The 20,964-nt window shown below is 45.7% G+C and overlaps 2 protein-coding genes across 3 annotated transcripts in view; one reads left to right on the top strand and one right to left on the bottom strand.

Annotated features, from left to right (window-relative positions):
* bap1 (BRCA1 associated protein-1 (ubiquitin carboxy-terminal hydrolase)) overlaps nucleotides 1-20,964 on the top strand; it is an 81,230-nt gene that overhangs the window by 46,338 nt on the left and 13,928 nt on the right. For both annotated transcript variants that reach the window (XM_038810801.1, XM_038810802.1), the window contains exons 6-11: nucleotides 2,981-3,042; nucleotides 6,522-6,664; nucleotides 11,239-11,317; nucleotides 12,132-12,255; nucleotides 13,803-13,950; nucleotides 15,794-15,981. In XM_038810801.1, the coding sequence (XP_038666729.1) occupies nucleotides 2,981-3,042; nucleotides 6,522-6,664; nucleotides 11,239-11,317; nucleotides 12,132-12,255; nucleotides 13,803-13,950; nucleotides 15,794-15,981 (744 nt within the window). The remainder of the gene's footprint in view (nucleotides 1-2,980; nucleotides 3,043-6,521; nucleotides 6,665-11,238; nucleotides 11,318-12,131; nucleotides 12,256-13,802; nucleotides 13,951-15,793; nucleotides 15,982-20,964) is intronic.
* Nucleotides 18,254-18,742, bottom strand: LOC119973611 (protein UXT-like). The gene has a single exon (XM_038811997.1). The coding sequence runs from the start codon at nucleotides 18,740-18,742 to the stop codon at nucleotides 18,293-18,295; it is 450 nt and encodes a 149-aa protein (XP_038667925.1). The 3' UTR covers nucleotides 18,254-18,292.

The following is a 20,964-nucleotide window of genomic DNA, read 5'->3' as shown; positions in this document are numbered from 1 at the left end:
TCAATTATTGGTAGTGATTTTGGGAGTCACAGTCAAAATATAGATCTGAATTATCCTTGAATCTGCTCATCAAAGATCACGCTAGTTGCAAATAGATTATTTGCCATTCAGCACAGTTACAATATTTTTGGGGCATCTGCACCAGCTGAAGCATTTGCCTCAGCTGCTCCAAGCCATATAAAAGACTAGCCTGTGGATAACGTTTTTTATTCATTCATGGGATGTGGGCATCACTGGCTAGGCCTCCATAATTGCCCTTGAGAAGGTGGCGGCGAGCTGCCTTGAAACACTGCACTCCATTAAGTGTAGGTACACCCATAGCGCTGTTAGGGAGGAAATTCCAGGATTTTGACCCAGCAACAGTGAAGGAACGGCGATATATTTCCAAGTCAGGAGTGGCTGAGAATCATAGACTGACTGCAGAGTAGACGGTGGCCATTTGGACCATCGAGTCTGCACCAACCCTCTCAAAGAACACGCTATCAAGGCCCACCACCCACCCTGTCCCCGTAACCCAATGATCCCATCTAAACTTTTGAACACAAAGGGGCAATTTTAGCGTGGCCAATCCACCTAACCTGCTCATCTTGGGACTGTGGGAGGAAACTGGAGCCCTCGGAGGAAACCCATGCAGACTTGGGGAGAACGTACATACTCCACACAGACAGTAACCGAAGGCTGGAATTGAACCTGGATTCCTGCCACTGTGATGCAGTAGTGCCAACCACTGCCACCGTGCCACCCGGCCCAAGCCACTGTAGCTTGGAGGGGAACATCCAGATGGTGGTATTTCTATGTGTCTGCCGCCCTTGCCCTTCTAGATGGTGGCAATTGTGGGTTGAAAAGTGCCATCTAAGGAGCCTCGGTGAGTTCCAGCAGTAGATGGTACATACTGCTGCCATTGTAGATCAGTGGTGGAGGGAGTGTATGTTTGTGGATGGGTGCCTATCAAGTGAGCTACTTTGTCCTGGATGGTGTCAAGCTTCTTGAGTGCTGTTGGAAATGCACTCATCCAGGCAGGTTGAGAGCATTCCACCACACTCCTGACTTCTGCCTTGTATATTGTGGACAGGCTTTTAGGACTCAAGAGGTGAGTTACTCGCCACAGAATTTCTAGCCTCTGACCTGCCCTTCCAGCCACAGTATTTATATGGCTGTTGGTAGTGGGGAATTCAGCGATGGTAATGCCATTGAATGCCATGGGGCATGGTTAGGCTCCCTCTTTTTGGAGATAGTCTTGTTGGGCGGCACGGTAGCACAGTGGTTAGCACTGTTGCTTCACAGTGCCAGGGACCAGGGTTCGATTCCCAGCTTGGGTGACTGTCTGTGCGGAGTCTGCATGTTCTCCCCGTGTCTGCGTGTGTTTCTTCCGGGTACTCCGGTTTCCTCCCACTTGTCCCGAAAAGACGTTCTGTTAGGTAATTTGAACATTTTGAATTCTCCCTCTGTGTACCCGAACAGGCGCTGTAGTGTGGCGACTCGGGGATTTTCACAGTAACTTCATTGCAGTGGTAATGTTAGCCTACTTGTGACAATAATAAAGCTTATTATTAATCACTGCCTGGTACTGGTGTGGTGCGAATGTTACCTGCCATTTTTCAGCCCAAGCCTGGATATTGTCCAGGTCTTGCTGCATTTGGACATGGACTGCTTCAGTATCTGAGGCGTCGTGAATGGTGCTGAACATTGTGCAGTCCTCAGCGAACATGCTTTCTTCTGCTCGCTAGATAGCACAGTGGGTAGCACTGTTGCTTTACGGCTCCAGTGTCCCAGATTCGATTCCTGGCTTGGGTCACTGTCTGCGTGGAGTCTTCACGTTCTCCCCATGCCTTTGTGGGTTTCCTCCAGGTCCTCCAGTTTCCTCCCACAAGCACAGTTGTACCTGAATAGTTGCACTACACACATTGGGGGTGGGGGTTCTATAGCTGCCCCAGGTAAGGCCCCGTTCAAATGCAGCTTTCTCAACATCTGATGGACCTCCCAGTGAGTCTGGAGCTCAGCAATTACCTGGAGACAGCCCCTGGGGAGGGCCATCCAAGATTCCTCAAGACTGAAATAGCCACAGCCTCGTTCATTCATCTCGAGGGCTTTCCCCTCCACATTAATGGCCCTAGCATCTCTGGACCGGTATTTTTAAAATGTGGTTAACAGCCAATGTGAGAGTCCTTCCATTTTGAGGTGCCCTCCCACTCCCCTACCTCCTTCAGCAACACCCACTTCTTCCAGTAGGCTCCCCACTCTCCAGTGCTGTGGGACCTCTCATTGAACTGCCCGCATCATGGACCCAGCCATCGACTTTAATTGGTTGGTGAACACAGAGGCAGCCTATTAGTTGGCCAACTCCCGTCAGAATGCAGAGAGCTGACGGAATTGGTCCCAGCTCTCTATTATTTTCTGTGTGGGAAAGATTCTGTTGAACTGTGTCATGCGTGCTTCTTCCATAGCCTGGCGTAGGACTTGAACCCAGAGCCACTGGCCTTGAGGTAGGGCCTCTACCAATGCACCTCTTTGAAGTACTGAGCTATACTGAGTTAGTAACTGGCCTGCCTGAATTAGTTACAGTGGTAATAAAGATAGCTACAGTTGTTCTCAGCCCAATGGACCAGGGAGTGGGAAATTAAGCAAGTATTCCTACTGTTCCTGATGGCTATCCAGTAGTATGTTAGAAAAAGCACATGTCAGCTGGGGGTTAGGATCAAGTACAACTGTAACAAGCTCTATTGTCAAAGTGCTTGCTGTCACCCCTGTCTAGGTTCAATATTCCGAATGGTAACTCGCATTGGTAAAAGTAAGGACCTTCACAAGAAGGCTGAAATCAGAGGCGAGAGCAAATGGTTTGTGCTAGGTGGACAATCAACATAGTGCTTGGCAACCTGACTGTGTGAATGAAACAGGTTCAAGCATCATTGGCCTGGAGGCCATTATTACTTGTGCACTATTAACTCTCAAGTGACCGGGACTATTCATTTTGGCTCCGCAGAGTAAAGGCTATGCAATTGGGAATGCTCCAGAACTTGCTAAGGCACACAACAGCCATGCCAGGTAAGAATGCAATTTGTTTTTCAGCTTTTGGTGGAATGTGACATGGATTCAAACACAATTTTAAAATTCTGGATGATCTCTATGGCTTTTCCCACGGGCGGCCTGGAACACAGTTTTAATATTTAAATGCCAATGTTGCCTATGTTTAACCCAGCTGTGCCAATAATACCACTGGTGGACCCTCCAGTCTAGGAAGCCATCTGGCAAATTCAAGTTGCAATAGTTGCCTGTAAATTTCTGGTGTTTTAAAGGTTGTTTTCTGTCTGTAACAAAGTCTGGGGTATGCACTGCTACAGGAAATAAAAAGAGAGAGACCTGAAGAACATCATTATCTTTTTGCTGTACATTAAAAACTATAATAAAACAAAACCAGTCAGTGGCCAAGTGTCTTAAGTTTTGTAAATCTGTGAACATTAATGAACGGAGAGCTCCCCCATGGCTTAACCACTTAAATTACAAAACACTTTCCTCACTTTCAGAAAAGAGTCTCAAAATACTTGAAAGGAAAATCAGGAAAGAGTAAGAAAAAAGGGTTTTCAGTAGATTCATGGAGGGAGGCCGTGTGCTGGAGGGGATTTAGGGAAGAGTTCTATGGGAGTGTAACTTCCACGCAGCATGATCCAGAACAGGAGATCCCTGTTCAGGTCCATTGTGCTCTGAATTACCTGGTCTTAACTAGAGTAAGCTGATAGTGTTACAAATGTCCTTGATGATCATGAACTGGGAAGGTTTGATGACAGCATCGGGTTTGTTACTGTGATGGCCTCCAGAAATACTACCTTCGCTCACACGAGAATGGTTACTTAGTGGGACAGGGTGGGTGCTATGTCACTGCATGACAGTTCAACCCAACAAATGTCTGCACCTTCAGAACAGGTGAAAGCAGTAAAAAGTTCCTGATGCATGTATAGATTCAAATCTTGTGCCATCTTCAACACTATGTCAGATAGTCTAGTGCTGCTATGGCAGATAGTATTGTAAATGCTGAATGCTGCAGTTCAGTTTCACTAAAACCAGCACCTCTGCTGGAACACAACAGGTTGTCCAAAATCTGCAAGCTCTTCATGGGTTATGTCAGTTGCTCACTTAAGTAGATCATGTCTCTGGCATACCAGATGGTCTATCTACTCATAAGATAGTATAACCAAAGAATGGCGCAATCTGTGTTTCTTGACATATTAAGTGAATATAATGGGTGCGATTCAGCGACCACGTTAAGCCTGGCGTGGATCTGGGCATAACGGGTGAATTGCACGTGCGGCCCAAATTGGGCTCCACATCGGGCGCTAGGCCCATCAGGAGTCACCCAACCCGCTCTGCTTGATGCAATCTGGATCACTCCCTCACCGGGCAAGATCCAGATTTGCATATTTAAAGCCTGGGAGACCTCGCCAGGGCACCATTTAGCAATGGTCCACACAAATGTGGACCATTCATGGTGGCACCTGGGGAGGGTTTCCCAGGCCATTGGAGACCCCCAGGTGGTGAGAGACAGGGCAAGGTGGCACCCTGGCATTCCCCTGGCACCTGGGTGTTCCAGGGGCTGGGCCCAGTGGGGGCCTTGCCAGGCGGAGGGGAGGTTCCTGGGGGCTCCCCAAGGTTGGGTGGGGGAAGGGGGGTTCACAAAAATGGTGTGGGGGGGTGGGGGTGCTGAAAAGGGGCAGGGAGATCGGGGATTCTGGACAAAACGGCGCCCCGATCTGCAAGGAGCATTTCCTGACCTTCAGAAGGAAATCTCTCTTAAGTGCAGCCCCGATGGAGAGAATCTCCCTGAGGCCAAAAGAATCGGCAAAGTGCCACTGGATAGCGGGATCTTTCTCAGTGCTGCAGCCACCGTGAAACACCCAGCTGAATGAGCCATTCAGTGGACTTGAACTTGAGTCCACTGAATCGCACCCAATATCTTTCTCAAGTCCCCATGGATACGCCTCTTCAATCTTTCTAATGATAGTCTAAGAATAAATTTTGTAAGCTGAAAACCGGATATAAATTTTTGAAATAGCTTATTTAATTAAACAGCAAGTTTACATACAGGGCAGCAGTTGGGTTCGGATAATTAATTCAGTCAATGCCAACCCGTGTTCGTGTAATGATGCAGAATAAAAGCCTGCTACATTTCCCACTCAATACCGGGTTGTCTTGAGCAGTTTTAATTATTTCCACTATCCTATGGTGGCAGCACGGTAGCATGGTGGTTAGCATAAATGCTTCACAGCTCCAGGGTCCCAGGTTCGATTCCCGGCTGGGTCACTGTCTGTTCGGAGTCTGCACGTTCTCCCCGTGTGTGCGTGGGTTTCCTCCAGGTGCTCCGGTTTCCTCCCACAGTCCAAAAATGTGCAGGTTAGGTGGATTGGCCATGCTAAATTGCCCGTAGTGTCCTAAAAAGTAAGGTTAAGGGGGGGTTGTTGGGTTACGGGTATAGGGTGGATATGTGGGTTTGAGTAGGGTGATCATTGCTCGGCACAACATTGAGGGCCGAAGGGCCTGTTCTGTGCTGTACTGTTCTATGTTCTATGTTCTATGCTTGTGAGTCTTGGGAAAGCTTGCCATTGCAGCTTGTTGTTTAAAATTTAGCTACCTTTCTGATATTTATCTGCCTGTGATATAAACCAGCGGGGAGCACGTATAGAAGACAAATTCTTACTTTGTGCCCGAACCAGGGATTTCCTAACAAAATAGGTCTGAGATATTTATTAACTATTGAGACACGCAAAGAAGTAGCTCACTGCTAACAATCTTTGGTAAACTTCAAAGCTTTGTTTATTTGCATTTTGCCTCAATAATATTGTTTAAAACACACAAGTTGTTTATCGCTGGTGAAGTGGTCTCAAAATCCTAAAAAATGATATTGTTACGTGGATACTGCACTGGAACTGGCACAGTGGAGTAGAACTGACTACGGCAACGAGAGAGAAACAGTTAGGTAGATGTTACAGAGGGTGCCTAATGAGGTTGGCTGGACTTTTACCACTACCCATGATCTGTCCTTCAGCATCTCCTACCATCCCAACACACTTAGTGACTTCCTCATGGAAATCTCTCACTTAGTCTTGACGTCATACTTGTAATTCAAATTTGGTTTTTTTGTGTTGAAAGAAATTGAATTATCCAATCATTTAAATTAAATGACAGAATTGACACATTAGAGTTTTGTGCAGCTTTGAAGCAGTTGAAATTATATAATCTAAGTTAAGTGCTTTTGAATTGAGAGAAATGTATGCCCAAGTGACTATATTTGGGTGTAGAGGTTACAAAGTGCATATTCCATTTCTAATAATCTAATTCTGAACTACTCGCATAGATTCTCTAATTCTTCTCAAGTTCTTCGTCCATTTTGACCTCCAGTATATATATGAATATCTGACCACTGTGCTATGTCCAGCTTGTCATTGTGAACTGAACAGGGAAGGGCTGGAATCCTGGCCAAGTCCCAGCCACTCCATGAAACTGAGCTTACTGTCTCTTTTATCCCCTTCTAGGCCAGAACCACGACACCTTCCAGAGAAGCAGAATGGAATCAGTGCTGTGCGGACCATGGAAGCCTTTCACTTTGTCAGTTACGTTCCCATTAAAGGTCGCCTCTTTGAACTGGATGGTTTGAAAGCCTACCCCATTGATCATGGTACGAGCCATACTTCATGATCTTGCATGTCAACATAAGACAGAAACTACACTTCACACTGAACGCTCAGTCACAAAACCTGCAGCTTCTTGAACTGGTGGCAGGTCTCCATTTTTATATTCGGTGTCCAATTAGTGATTGGATTTTTGGTCCTGATATTTTAACTGCTGCACGCCATATTTCCCCCTTTCATCATCCTAACCTGTGACCTTTCCCTTTCCTAACCCGTGAGACCTCTACCACCTAGGGAAAAAAAAGGCATCAGGCACATGGGAACATTGCCATGTCTCCAAAATAACATACCATCCCATCTGGAGCTTTAATCACCATTCCTTCATTGTCGCTGAGTCAAAAAAACGGAAACTCCTTCTCTAACAGCATGAGGGGTGTACCTACACCACATGGGCTCCAGTGATTCAAGAAGGCAGCCTAACACCACCTCCTCGAGGGCAATTAGGGATGGGCAACAAATGCTGACCTAGCCAGCGCAGTCGCATCCTAAAAAAGAAAATATTTTAGAAAGCCTGCATTACACATTATGACTTTAGTTACATTTATGCAGTTTCATCTTTCAAGACTTCCTGGTTTCAGATATATTTTATCCTTTGTGTCTACTGAGTGAATTGTGGACTTCTCTATGCTTTAACATTGGTGCTGTTGTGTGAGTTCTGAATATTTGCCATAAGCGCTGGAGTTAAGAGTCATCTTAAAATTCCTGTCCACAGTAACAGCAGATAGGGTCTATATTTAACACCTCATGCCATCCCAACATCGTTTCCACAGTGCAGCAATTGTTAAGTAGCACTCACCATGAAACTGACCTATTAAATACATCCTGTTGAGTGATTGGATTTCAGCCAAAGTGGTGGTCAGAGTACTCGACCGGCCTTGTTCTCTCTGGTTAATAAAAGGATAAATAGCCAAAGTTCCCACTCCCGATAGCTCCCTGTTTAGACTCACATGAAGAACAGTACATGGATGCAGGACTCGTCCAACAGGAGGAAAATAATAAAAACATTGAGGAGGAACAAATCTGTCATATAGTTGGTGGGAGCAGCAACCAAGGAAATCTCCTGTAAGAAATCTTACGCAGAAGAGCAGCTTGGAACAGGAACAGTCCATTCAGCTACCTTGTCAGCGGCAATCAGGAATAGGAAACAAATACTGGCCTTGCCTGCAATGCTCACGTCACAACAATAAAACAAAGCCCTCTAGTTTGTTCTGTTCTGTTAGACCATGGCTGATCTGTACCTCAAGTCCATTTCTCACCTTTCAGGAATATATTAGTGCAACTTTGAAACTCAACTTTTTGGCAGAAAGTTCCAGATTTCCACGAGCTTTTTGTGATTTTGCTCCTCATTGTCTAGCTCTAGTTTTAAGAGTTGGCCTCTCGTTCGGTGTTCCCCCACCAGAGGAAATAGCATTCCTGTATCTAACAATCAAATCCTTTATCATTTTAAACACCTCAATTATGTCACCTCTCAACCTTCTAAATTCAAGGAAAAAGGTTTATGCAACCTGTCCTCATAATTTAACCATCTAAGTTCCAATGGGATTCTGATGAATTTGCACAATTCACTCTCCAAGACCAGTATATTGCTGAGATATGGGGCGGAATTCTCCATTCCTGAGTGTTGACACCGGGGCAGAATTCGTGGACTTCCACGACAGCAAAACTGGTGCCGCACCTGGGCCGATTCTGCTACTGTTAAGGGGCTAGCACCGGCGCCACGTGGAACACAGTCGATTCCAATGAAAAATGATGTTTGATTCGCCAGTTCCGTGAATGCCACTCAGGAGGCTGACAAGCTGTAGTCGCATATACACATCACTCCCCACATACACCATCCCAGTCAACAAGATGGCATTGGTTGTGCTGGAGCGTGCCCATCCAACTGCTGGGTCAGTGGGGGGCAGATTGCACCTGGAGGGGGAGGGTGCCCATATGACCTGTGGCCCTAAGTTCACAGGGGGCAGTCTGCGGGGTGCGCAGCTGCATGGCTGCCTTGCAGGGCATGGCAATGGTGTTCTGTGCCCGTCCACCCTGACCACACAACCCACCTCCCTTGGCCAGAGGTCTGACTGTCAGCAAACTATGACAATGTTGCACACTTTCTGTACCCCCTCTCTTCCTCCTCAGCAGCTACGGCACCTGTTTCACGATTTTTAAAAGCACAAGGGGAGCTCTCCATCGGGAATTAGCCCTGGTGGAGGTGGAGAATTGCATAGGCCCCAGCGAATACCGGATCAGGCTCGTGAATGATATGCCAAAGGTGTTTACTGTACGTGCGGAGTGGGAACGCATTGACGCCGCTGTCAAGGCACCGGAGAATTACAACTTGGCTTGAACCCGGTGCCCGCTGCAAATTTGGCGTCAAAACCGATTCTCTGCCTAATCGCATATCCCGATTCCGGCATCAGCCAAGGGAGAATCTGCCCAAGATGTCCTGAACTGACAATGTACTTTAGATAGGATCTGATCAAGGCTTTGGTCAACTAAAGTATTGATTCCTGAACTTTTATATTCCAATCTCCTTGAGATAAAGACTAGCATTCCACTAGCCTTGACCCTGCTTAATAGCTTTTAGTGATCTGCGTTCCTGGATAGATTCTGGTCTCCCACTATTAAGAAAAAATCTTTATGAAACAAAAATACAACACTGGAATTCTGAAATAAAAACACAACTGCAGCAAAAACTCAGCAGGTCTGGCAGCCTCTGTGGTGAGAGTTAATGTTTCGAGTCCAATACAATTCCTCGTTAAAATTCTAGAATTTAAAGTGGGTTACTTCACACTTCCCCACATTAAACTCCTTCTGTCACTGTTTTTCCCACTCAATTTATCACTGTTCCATTGTAACTTCCTGTTCACAGTTACACAACTTACTATGCCACAGAACTTTGTGCAATCTGCAAACTTTCAATGATGTGGAAAACACACCACAGTCAATGAGAAAACACACTTCCAGGGATATCTTGATTATAGATCATCCCAGTACACTTCATACTCCTTCAAGTACCATGCCACTGAGAGGATGTTGGTGGCCATGGACTTCCATTGGATTGGTCCATGAATATGCTTGGCAAAGTCCTGCAGTGCTTTGCTGTTGCATTCTGCAGTGCGGCTGACCAGGAAACTCTCCTACTCTTGCCCACTGCCATTAGACGCACTAGAAGGATTTACAGGCTGATAATTGACCTTTTTGGCCATATTATGAACACACTTTCCAAGGCTATCAAGCCCTGAAATGGGACTTGAACCCAGAAGCTCTTTCTCAGGGAGGGATACTACCCACTGCGTCACTAACCCCCGCTTTCCCGAGTACACTTAAACAAATGCGCAGAGTCCTATTATTGTGTAAACTCTTATTGGAAGACTATTGGAAGAGAGGTGGTATCCCATTCAACACAGTTAAACCCACTTTCAGAACTCTCTTTTAAAATAGGGGTTAGCTGGAACTGAAAGTTGTGCATGCCCAATATTCATAAAACCTTTAATACAATAAGTTTGTTAAGTATGTAATCCAATTGTAAGATGGTCCATTTGTTAAATAAGGTACCCTGAATATTTTAGGTAGGATAGCACAGGGGTGACGTGGATACTTATATATTTTTCTCATACGTTGGCTCGGACTGTAACAAAGTTAGTATTAGTCCACAAAGCTTAACTAGTTCATTGGTGGAATCTGAGATCCAAATATTCAGTCTGTCACCTCCAGATTGTCATGAATTTTTAGCAGTGTCTGAATCCCTCTATTATTTTTAGCCAGTATTCTGTAACATCTTGTGGCAGGAAGTCTGCTAACTACCTCTCCATCATCCTAGTTTTAACTCTTGTTTGGCATTTGACAAATAACATTTTTTAATGTACCTTCCCTTTCCCATTTCATGAATACTTTCTGCATTCCATTGGGCGGCACAGTGGTTAGCACTGCTGCCTCACAGCGCCAGGGACCCAGGTTCGATTCCGACCTTGGGTGACTGTGTGGAGTTTGCACTTTCTCCCCGTGTCTGTGTGGGTTTCCTCCAGGTGCTCCAGTTTCCTCCCACAGTCCAAAGATGTGCAGGTTAGGTGGATTGTGCATGCTAAATTGCCCCCTACTGTCCGAAGGTCAGATGGGGTTATGGGGATAGGGCAGGGGAATGGGCCTAGGTAGAGTGCTCTTTCGTAAGGCCAGTACAGACTCGATGGGCTGACTGGCCTCATGTACTGTGGGGATTCTGTGGATTCTCACTTGTTCTTCCTAAAATCATGGTGCACGTTCTCAAACAATTATACCATTTATTTCACCCCTACTGTGTTGATAGCAAGGCTCGTTGCATCTACGTCAACTCATTCTTTCCCAGTATTTCAAAATCTACAACTCCCTAGCACCTCCAGTCCCATCCTCCTACAATTAGCAAGTGTTAGCATCACCTAGTCATTACATCTCGAGAGTTATCCCACCCTGCACAATGGAACAAGAAATATTTTATCAAAACAACTTTTGATCCTGTATTGTTTCAGCCTCCTGTGATGTAGATTTTATGGTAGTCTGCTGGTGTTCTAAGGATGAAGCTGTCTTCTATTTCCAGGGCCCTGGGGTGAGGATGAAGAGTGGACAGACAAAGCACGGAGAGTTATAATGGAGCGAATAGGACTAGCTACAGCTGGGTAATGATCTATACTATTTTTTTAAATAATTTTTTTTTGCATTAACGGGCAATTTATAGCGTGGCCAATCCACCTAACCTACACATCTTTTGGGTTGTGGGGTGAAACCCACACAGACACGGAGAAAATGTGCAAACTCCACACAGACAGTAACCCGGGGCCGGGATCGAACCCAGGTCCTCAGCACCGTAGACAACAGTGCTGACCACTGCCCAACCATGCCACCCAATCTATACTATTATACTCATTTGTCATCACTGTTTTTAATGTTGACACTTTGCTCATTAGATGGGTTACTGTATCCATACAACTGGTAGCTCACCAGCTGAGTGTATTGAATAAATATTTAGACACTAGTTATCTCCTCAAAGGATATTAATGCACTAGTTGTGAAAATAGACATCTTAATGGTCAGTTTCACTGATAGCTTTTTTAAAAAAAAAACTGAATTACAATTATGGATTTGAACTCAAGATTATTAACTCTGGTCTCTGGGTTATTAGTCCAATAGCACTCCATACCATACCTTTCTTCATCGGTTAAGAGGAAAAGTACAAATCCTGGCTTTTGTGTGCCAACTAACTCAGCACAGACCAAGGATGCAACCTCTAACCTTCCTGCTTTTGATGGTCTCAGTAAGACAACAACCTTCAGAGCCTTCATTTTTTTTCACAACGTATTGGCAGTGGCTAATCCTCTTCTCTAGCCTTTGACGGGCAGTAATTGCAAATCTGTGTCCACTGCGAGCTTGAGTTTGAACCTTAACTGGAGTACATTGCTTCATTATTGATTGTTGCCAATTGTTTTTTCCCAGAGAACCTTACCACGACATCCGTTTCAACCTGATGGCAGTGGTGCCGGATCGGAGGATGAAATACGAGACAAAATTGAGCCTTCTGAAAATGAATCGGCAGACCGTGCTGGAGGCCCTCCAACAGGTATTGTATGAGAGAATCAGATCATGAACTGACAAGTTTGTTCCAGTTACATTGATGAAGTGGGATGACAGTCACAAGATGTATACAAGATCAGTCCTAGGTTAGGTGTAAGGAGGTGATTCTTCTCTCAAAGTAGACCTGCGGAACAGGCTGCAATTGTGCGGTGAATGCTGATTCACTGAGTTTCTTTGGGAGGGGGACGTCATCTTTTTGGCTGGAATAGAGTTAACATTTTACTGCAAGGAATTAGCAGCACCAAAGTGATCTCCTGCACTTGGTTCAATCGCCTAGAGGGCAGAAAGGAGTTTCCCAAAATTTGTTCTCCCAGAGTTGACCTGGGCTTCTTTAGTTTTCTCGCCTCTCCCAGATGATCACCTAGTTTTGGGTGGGTAATGAGTGTATACATTGTGATCCATTAGGTAACACAACTAGGTGGGCCATGCTGGGTGGACCAGTCTGTTATGGTTTTATGGTTCATAGGAAAGGGAAGGGTGATTTTAAATTCTGCAAACATTGCACAGCGCCACCAACCTAATATCCGTGGAAATCAGTCATTTCAGTCTTTCAGCATCCACCTTGTGCCTTCTTCAGATTCTGGGGCCAATAACCAGTACAGATATGCTCAGGAAATTTCTGCTGCTGCTGAAAATGTTGTGGAACTTACTACCTTACCATTCAAGCTCCACTGTGACTCGAGGCACACTGCCACTTCGGCCCCCAAGGGAAGGACAGCCACATTTCAGCTGAGACATTAAGCTGGGGAACTGTCTTGTCTGCTCAGGTGGATGTGAAAAAGCAAGTGGCATTGTTCGAAAAAGAACCTAGGCTTCTTCCAGTGTCTTGACTAACATTCTTCCTTCAATCAATATCGTTCATTCAGTTGCAGTCTGTTGGATCTTGCTGTGCACTAGTGGGCTTCTATATTTTTTGCATAACATTGACTGCACTTCAAAACTGATTGGTTATAGAGGCCTTTGGGATATCCTGTTAAGAGATAATGAGGCACTGTGTAAATGCAAGTTCATTGCTACTAAACTATTGCTTCTTTAGGAACATGGTACGCATGTTGTCATGGAGAATAGGGAAGCTTAAATCTGTCTTTTAGATTTTTACTGTTTTACACAGCTTTGTACCAGGTAAATTCTAGCCTTACTGGGTAATAGACTTAATGGACTGTTTTTGTAATTCTGATTTGATATTCCAAACTCCAGGGGCAACTTTGTTTCCTCATTTAGGTTATCGGACTCCCAATAACTAACTGTACTTGACCAATAGGATTAGATTGAGAGCTGCAGAGGAAGCTTACAAGTTCCTCAGTTAACATGAGCTAGTGTAATGAGTAGCCCTTCCTGCTTTAAAGGAGACCTTCATACTGTATGAGTATACTCATTATAGATTTCCATTCCTTCATGTGTCCCAGATTTATTTTCATTTCAATCCATAAGCCGTGTTTCTGCCTGGGTTGAATTTCTGGTTCCTGCACAAGCTCTGGGGTGTATTCTATCACAGTAACTCTTTGAACCGGACCGTCTACTTTCTTCTTTTAGCTGATCCGTGTCACACAGCCAGAGTTGATCCAGACGCAGAAGCCACAGGAAGCTCAAGCCATGGAGGAGGCAAAGCAAGCTCTGAACAAACCAGCCCCGGAACCAGAGAACAACAAGGCATACCCTGTACAGGATAATCTGCAGAGTGGTAAGTGGTAAATCACCGTGCAGGACAGACCACTGAATGGTATATTCATTTAGTCACCAACTCTTCCCTGCACAAAGCGGGGGCAGCACGGTGGCACAGTGGTTAGCACTGCTGCATCACAGCGCCGAGGATGCAGGTTCTATCCCCGGGTCACTGGCCGTGTGGAGTTTGCACATTCTCCACACGTCTGTGTGGGTTTCATCCCCACAGCACAAAAAGATGTGCATAGTAGGTGGATTGGTCACTTTAAATTGTCCTTTAATTGGAAAAAAAATAATTGCGTACTCTAAATTTATTTTTAAAAACTCTTCCCTACACACATCTGTAGGAACATTTCAAAATTTTCGGGTTGTCATTCGGGCAGCATGGTAGCATTGTGGATAGCACAATTGCTTCCCAGCTCCAGGGTCCCAGGTTCGATTCCGGCTTGGGTCACTGTCTGTGCGGAGTCTGTACATCCTCCCCGTGTGTGCGTGGGTTTCCTCCGGGTGCTCCGGTTTCCTCCCACAGTCCAAAGATGTGCAGATTAGGTGGATTGGCCATGATAAATTGCCCTTAGCGTCCAAAATTGCCCTTAGTGTTGGGTGGGGTGACTGGGTTATGGGGATAGGGTGGAGGTGTTGACCTTGGGTAGGGTGCTCTTTCCAAGAGCCGGTGCAGACTCGATAGGCCGAATGCCATCCTTCTGTACTGTAAATTCTATGATTATACCGTGACACATGTAATGCAGATGATGCTGTTTGCACTTTTGTATATGGGTGTTACTGCCAGTCTCTTCTGATCTTGCTGCGTGTTCTGTTTTGTGCTTGCACCCATCCTGACTTTTAGCTCTACCATCTGTTAGCCAAAGGCTCAGGGACTTGAGCACAGAATCTGAACTGACATTCCAATGCTGAGGGAGTATAATATGGTGGAGGTGCCATGTTTTCATTGAGAATGCTAAACTGCATTCCCCTTTCTCTGGATGTAAAGGTTCCCCTTTCGCAATTCAAAGAGCAGTGATGAGTCTCCAGCCAGCAATCCTCCCTCAACCAATATCACCAAAACAAATTAACTGATTGTTCATTTTATTTGCCTAATTTACCATCTCCTTAGCCTTAAGTTCACCATCCAGCCATTTGGCACCTTCATTGTCCAGAGAGGGCCTGGATCCAAGCATCGAGTCCCTCCTTTTAAAGTTTTCCTAAATTTTGTTCCTTTGCGTTTTGCAGGAATTCACATCTGTTTAGAACCACAGAATCCATAGAATTCCAACAGTGCAAAAGAAGGCCAATCGGCTCATCGAGTCTGTGCTGACCCTCTGAAAGAGCACACTATCTAGGTCTACTCCACTGCCCTATCCCCGTAATCCTGCCCAACCTGCACATCCTTTGACACTAAGGGACAATTTTAGCATAGCCAATCCACCTAGCCTGCATGTCTTTAGACAGCAGGAGGAAACCTGAGCACTCGGAGGAAACTCGCGCAGACACGGGGAGAAAGTGCAATTTCCACACACTCAATGCTGGAATTGAATTTGGGTCCCTGGCTCTGTGCTAATCTGTGTCTGGGGCATCTGAAGTGAACAACTTGGAGGCCAACAGTGCTCCACAGAAAAAATACTTTGTCTCCATGTTCCACACTTAATCATTCGACTGTTTTATTCACAGGCCTTATCCGTTAAGCTAGTGCCCATGGTCCTTGTACACAGGATTCCTCAGGCCAATGCCTACTGTACACTTGTAGGAAGCCAGGCTTGTCTTGATCATTTCCTATCGTCTAATTATTGAAATAATGGGCATACTGAAAAATTACCCATTTAGCACAGGGATCATTGCATAACATGATGGCATTTTTTTTCCAGGATCCATTGAAGCCTCCATGCCTCAAACTCAACCAGTCTGTACGTCCAGCCCATCAAGCAAGCCAAAACCTCCAAACAAAAATGTTGTGTCCAGTACAAATGGACCCACGTCTGCTCCCAGTCCTGTCATCCAACAACGCCTTCCAGCTTTCCTTGATAACCACAACTATGCCAAATCGCCAATGCAGGTAGTCACATCACTTCCTCTCCTGAGACTGGGCAGATTGAACTAATTTTATTGAGCAAAATCCAGATTTTATAAGTGGATTATTCCATTTTCAGACTTGCAGATATGTTTTACAAAGTAAATTTTGTCGTGTTCAACCTGAGAGATGTGTGTGAATGGGGATGGAACGTGTTTCACCCAGCGTCAGAATTGGGTGCTCCCAGGATTGTTGCGGCACAGTTGAATGAAGAGCAATGGCCCCTACAATGCATTAATTACTATGCAATAACACCAAGCTAAGGAGAGAATGACCCCATCGATGCAGCATTTAAACATTCTATACACTTTACTTTTCATGACTGAGGTTATTGGCTTTATGCTCATTCAGAAGTATTGTAGAATCCCTACAGTGCCATTTGGCCCATCGAGTCTGTACCGACTCTTCAAATGAGCACTCCACCCATGTCCACCTTCCCCACCCTGCCCTATCACTGCATCCCTGTAACTTAACCTGCACATTCCTGGACACGAAGGGGCAATTTAGCATGGCTAATCCACCTACCCCGTACACCTTTGGACTGTGGAAGGAAACCAGAGCACTTGGAGGAAACTCACGCAGACACATGGAGAACGTACAAACTCCACACACAGTAGGTAGATACAGCACAAGCCTGTATCACTGTTATCTCAATGCCTTCTGGATTCAGGCCAGGATTTGACCCTGGAAGGACTAGCTACCAGACCAAATTAGGCAGCATGGTAGCACAGTGGTTAGCACAATTGCTTCACAGTTCCAGGGTCCCAGGTTCGATTCCCGGCTTGGGTCACTGTCTGTGCGGAGTCTGCATGTTCTCCCTGTGTGTGCGTGGATTGGCCATGCCATGCTAAATTGCCCTTGGTGTCCAAATTTTCCCTTAGTGTTGGGTGGGGTTACTGAGTTATGGAGAAAGGGTAGAGGTATGGGCTTGGGTAGGGTGCTTTTTCCCAGAACCCGTGCAGACGCGATGGGCCGAATGGCCTCCTTCTGCACTGTAAATTCTGTGATTCTATAATGCAGACTCTTTGATGGTTGATATGATAGTTGGATAGTTATGGATCACCTATTGGGGCTGGGTTGAGGGTTAACTGTCCTTACTAAGTTACTACTAAAACTAAAAATGCAAATTTGTAAGTTTACACTTCCCAGTTTGTTGAAATAAATGGTCTGTTTCCAAATAGGAGTTGTGTACTTTTCCAGGGCAATCTCTGGATCTAGAATTACCCAGCCATGCTGTCACAGCTCTTTTAGAATCATATTATTTAAAGTGTAGAAGGAGGTCATTTGGCCCATCGAGTCTGCACCAGCTCTTGGAAAGTGCACCCTACTTAAGCCCACGCCTCCATAATCCCCATAATCCAGTAACCCTACATAATCTTTTGGACACTAAGGGGCAAGTTAGCATGACCAATCCACCTAACCTACACACCTTTAGACTGTGGGAGGAAACCAGAGAACCCGGAGGAAACCCACTCAGACACGGGGAGAATGTGCAAACTCCACCCAATCACCCAAGGCCGGAATTGAACCCAGGACCCTGGAGCTGTGAGGCAGAAGTGTTAGCCATTGTGCCACCATGCCACCCACTATGGCGCAGTGTGTTGCACTCTGAAGATTACAGGTTCACACCTCACTCCAGAGACTTGAGAATATAATCTAGAGTGACGCCCCCATGCAGAGCAGAGGGAGTGTATCATTGTCAGGGGTAACATCTTCCAGCTGAGATGTCCAAGGTTGTCTGCCAAAACGTATCTCCTTATTGACTCTTCTCAAAACCATTCATGATTTTGAACACTTTATCAACTCTCCACTTAATCTTTGCTGCTGTAAGGAGATCAACCCCAGCTTCTTCACATAACCAAAGTCCCTCATCCCTGGAACTTTTCTGCTTAGTCTTTTCTACATCTTCCCCAAGGCCTTGATATCCTTCCCAAAGTGTGATGGCCAGAATTAACACAGTACTCCAGCTGAGGCTGAACCAACGTTTTATAAAGCTTTGGCATAGATCCTTCTTTGTTTAGTTTCTGACTCTATAAAGCCATGGATCCCATATGCTTGGAACAGCCATCTCAACTTGTTCTGTCTGTCACCATCATTTTTTTTTAGATTTTTTTAGATTTAGAAAGATTTATGCAGTTGAGGTTTGAAGAAGTTACAAATCTGATTCACCACTCTGTACTTTCCGGTCTATTATTTTAGGGTTCAAATATACATTGAGCTGTTTCGCTCTGTCTTCGCATTCCCTCGCCTCCCTTTTTCACCTCTTCCCTTGCACTTAGTCCAGTCTCAGCTTCATTTAGAAGATCTCTCTCCTGTTTTCCACCGGCAAGTCCTTGAAACCCTGAAGTTCACAGAGAGCCTCCAGCACCATTCGGATGTTGCCCTTGATCTTGGCTGAGTCTTTCGATAGTTTCTCTGCGAACCCAGTCAGCTGGAGGGATTTCCTCTCGATAAACCTCAGCGCCTCTGCAGACGTGAGTTCGACGAAGAATCCATAACCCACAGATACAAAAATCATCGATGTGTCCGGGACTTTGGCCTTTACATAGAAATTACAGCCCAAATCAACCTGCATCGTCAGCTCTTTGCTCTCCGACTCCTGTAACCGCTCGATGACGTTCTTCAGCTGGAGATACTGCGCGACCTTCTCGTAGACGTCGTCGCGCTGTTCCAGAACTTTCTGCAGGTCTGGCTGTAAAACCTCTGTGAGGAAAGCTTCACATTCTAGAACCTTCCCCGCCGCCATCACTCCTGTCTGTCACCTTCATGATCTATATACATACATTTCCAGGTCTTTCTGTTCCTGCACTGGCTTTACAATTATACTATTTATTTCTCCCAGGTCAGAAGCTGGGAATTCTGTGGAAAGTAATTCCGCTCCTGACTTCCCAAACAAGGCCTGTCCACCATCTACAAGGCACAAGTTAGGAGTGTGATGTAACACTCCTCCATTTGCCTGGATGAGTACACTTCCAAAAACATTCAAGAAGCTCAACACCATCGAGAACAAAGGAATCTGCTTGGTTGGCACCCCATCCACTACCTTCAACATTCATTCCCTTCACTACCAACACACAGTGGCAGCAGTGTGCACCATGTAGAAGAGTGGGCAAGATGAAATACAATGTGTAAGTGTGAGGTTATGCACTTTAGGAGGAAGAGTAGACGCATAGACTATTTTCTAAATGGGGAAAGGTTTCAGAAATCTGAAGCACAAAGAGACCTATAATTTCTAGTTCAGGATTCTCTTCAAGTTAACATGCAGAATCAGTTGGCAGTTAAGAAGGCAAATGCAATGTTAGCATTCATGTTGAGAGAGCCAGAATACAAGAGCAAGGATGTACATCTGAGGCTGTTTAAGGCTCTGGTCTGGCCCCATTTGGAATATTGTGAGCAGATTTGGGCCTCGTATCTAAGGAAGGATGTGGTGGCCTTGGATAGGGTAGAGGATGTTCACAAGAATGATCCCGGGAATGAAGGGCTAGTCATATGAGGAGTGGTTGAGGTCTCTAGGTCTATACTCGATGGACTTTAGAAGGATGAGGAGGGATCTCATTGAAACGTAAAGGATGCTGCGAGGCCTGGATAGAGTAGATGTGGAGAAGATGTTTCCACTAGTAGGAGAGACTTGAACCCAAGGGCACAGCCTCAGACTGAAGGGGCGATCCTTCAGAACTGAGAAGAGGAAGAACTTTTTCAGCAGAGGATGATGAATTTGCCGCAGAAGGCCATGGAGTCCAAGTCACTGAATTTCTTTAAGACAGAGCTAGATGGGGGCTTCCGGTGTGGCACATAGGTGGAGGTCGCACGATGGGTGGCTCCTGCGAGAATCTTTGAATTTTAGATCTTTATGCCCGGTCTCAGGGGTATGATTTGGATGAGCTGGCGTGGGAAGTTCTAAGCAAACGGTGGAACGTCGAAGTTCCAGAAGAAAGGTCAGGGAAGGAAGGGGGCAAGTGAAAGTCCGTCGTCGAGTGCTGTTGTGAGTCCAACAGGATAAACGATGGCAGGTGTTGGTTCGTCAGATGGGGCGCTCCCATCACGGTTGAAACTCTAACCGAGGTGGTATCGGGGAAGTTTGAAAGGATGTTCACCAATTATTTAGAGGTGTTACGGAGGGAAATGATGACCGTGTTCAAATAGTGGGTGGAGCAGACACTTAACGAAGATGTCAATGGAGGTGCGGGAGCATGGAGAGAAGATGAAGGGGATGGAGAATGCATTGTCACAGCACAGTTCACCTTGATGGGAGAGGAGCTGCGGAGGTCAATAAAGGACCAAGAGTCAAAGTGGAGGACCTGGAGAAGAGAATGAGAAGGCAGAATTTGAGGATAGTGGGCTTGCCCGTGGGGTGGAGGGCCAAAGGCTGACTGAGTACTTCGCGAACATCTTCGCCAAGCTGATCGGGGAGGGGGAAAGAGACAAGGCCGATCGGTCACTCCGGCTGAAGTCTAAAACGAATGAACCAGCGAGGGTGTTCATACTTTGCTTCCACCGCTACCAGGCTAAGAAGAAGGTTTTGAATTGGGTGAAGCATAAGCGAGAAGTGAAGTGGGAAGACGTTGGTATACGTATATACCAAGATCTTACGGTGGAGTTGGCTCGAAGGCAGGTGGCCTTTGGTCGGATGAAGGCGCTGCTGTACAGCAGCGGTGTGAGGTTTGGAATGGTCTACCTGGAGAAGCTGAAAGTGACGCACAATTCAAAGGACTTCTATTTTGAGATGGCAGAGGAGGAGGAGGCGTTCGTGAAGGTGGAAGGACTGGGTCTCAGATGAGTTTGGGATTTGGACTTGGATGGTGTTGGCTGGGAACTTTGTTCTTTGATTTTTTTTTCCCACTTGTTTTGTTTATGTGTTTATTCTTTTTTGGTGTTTTTTCTTTTATTCGGTGGACGTATTCTCCCCACTCTGTATGACTGGGGGGTTGAAGTTTGCCTTTGGTGGGAGTGTGGGGTGGGGGCAGTTGA

This window comes from Scyliorhinus canicula, chromosome 11 (genome assembly GCF_902713615.1).
Source record: "Scyliorhinus canicula chromosome 11, sScyCan1.1, whole genome shotgun sequence".
In the NCBI taxonomy this organism is placed as follows: Eukaryota; Metazoa; Chordata; class Chondrichthyes; order Carcharhiniformes; family Scyliorhinidae; genus Scyliorhinus; species Scyliorhinus canicula.
Note: the sequence above shows the minus strand (reverse complement) of the source record. Positions and strands in the feature narration are given on the sequence as shown.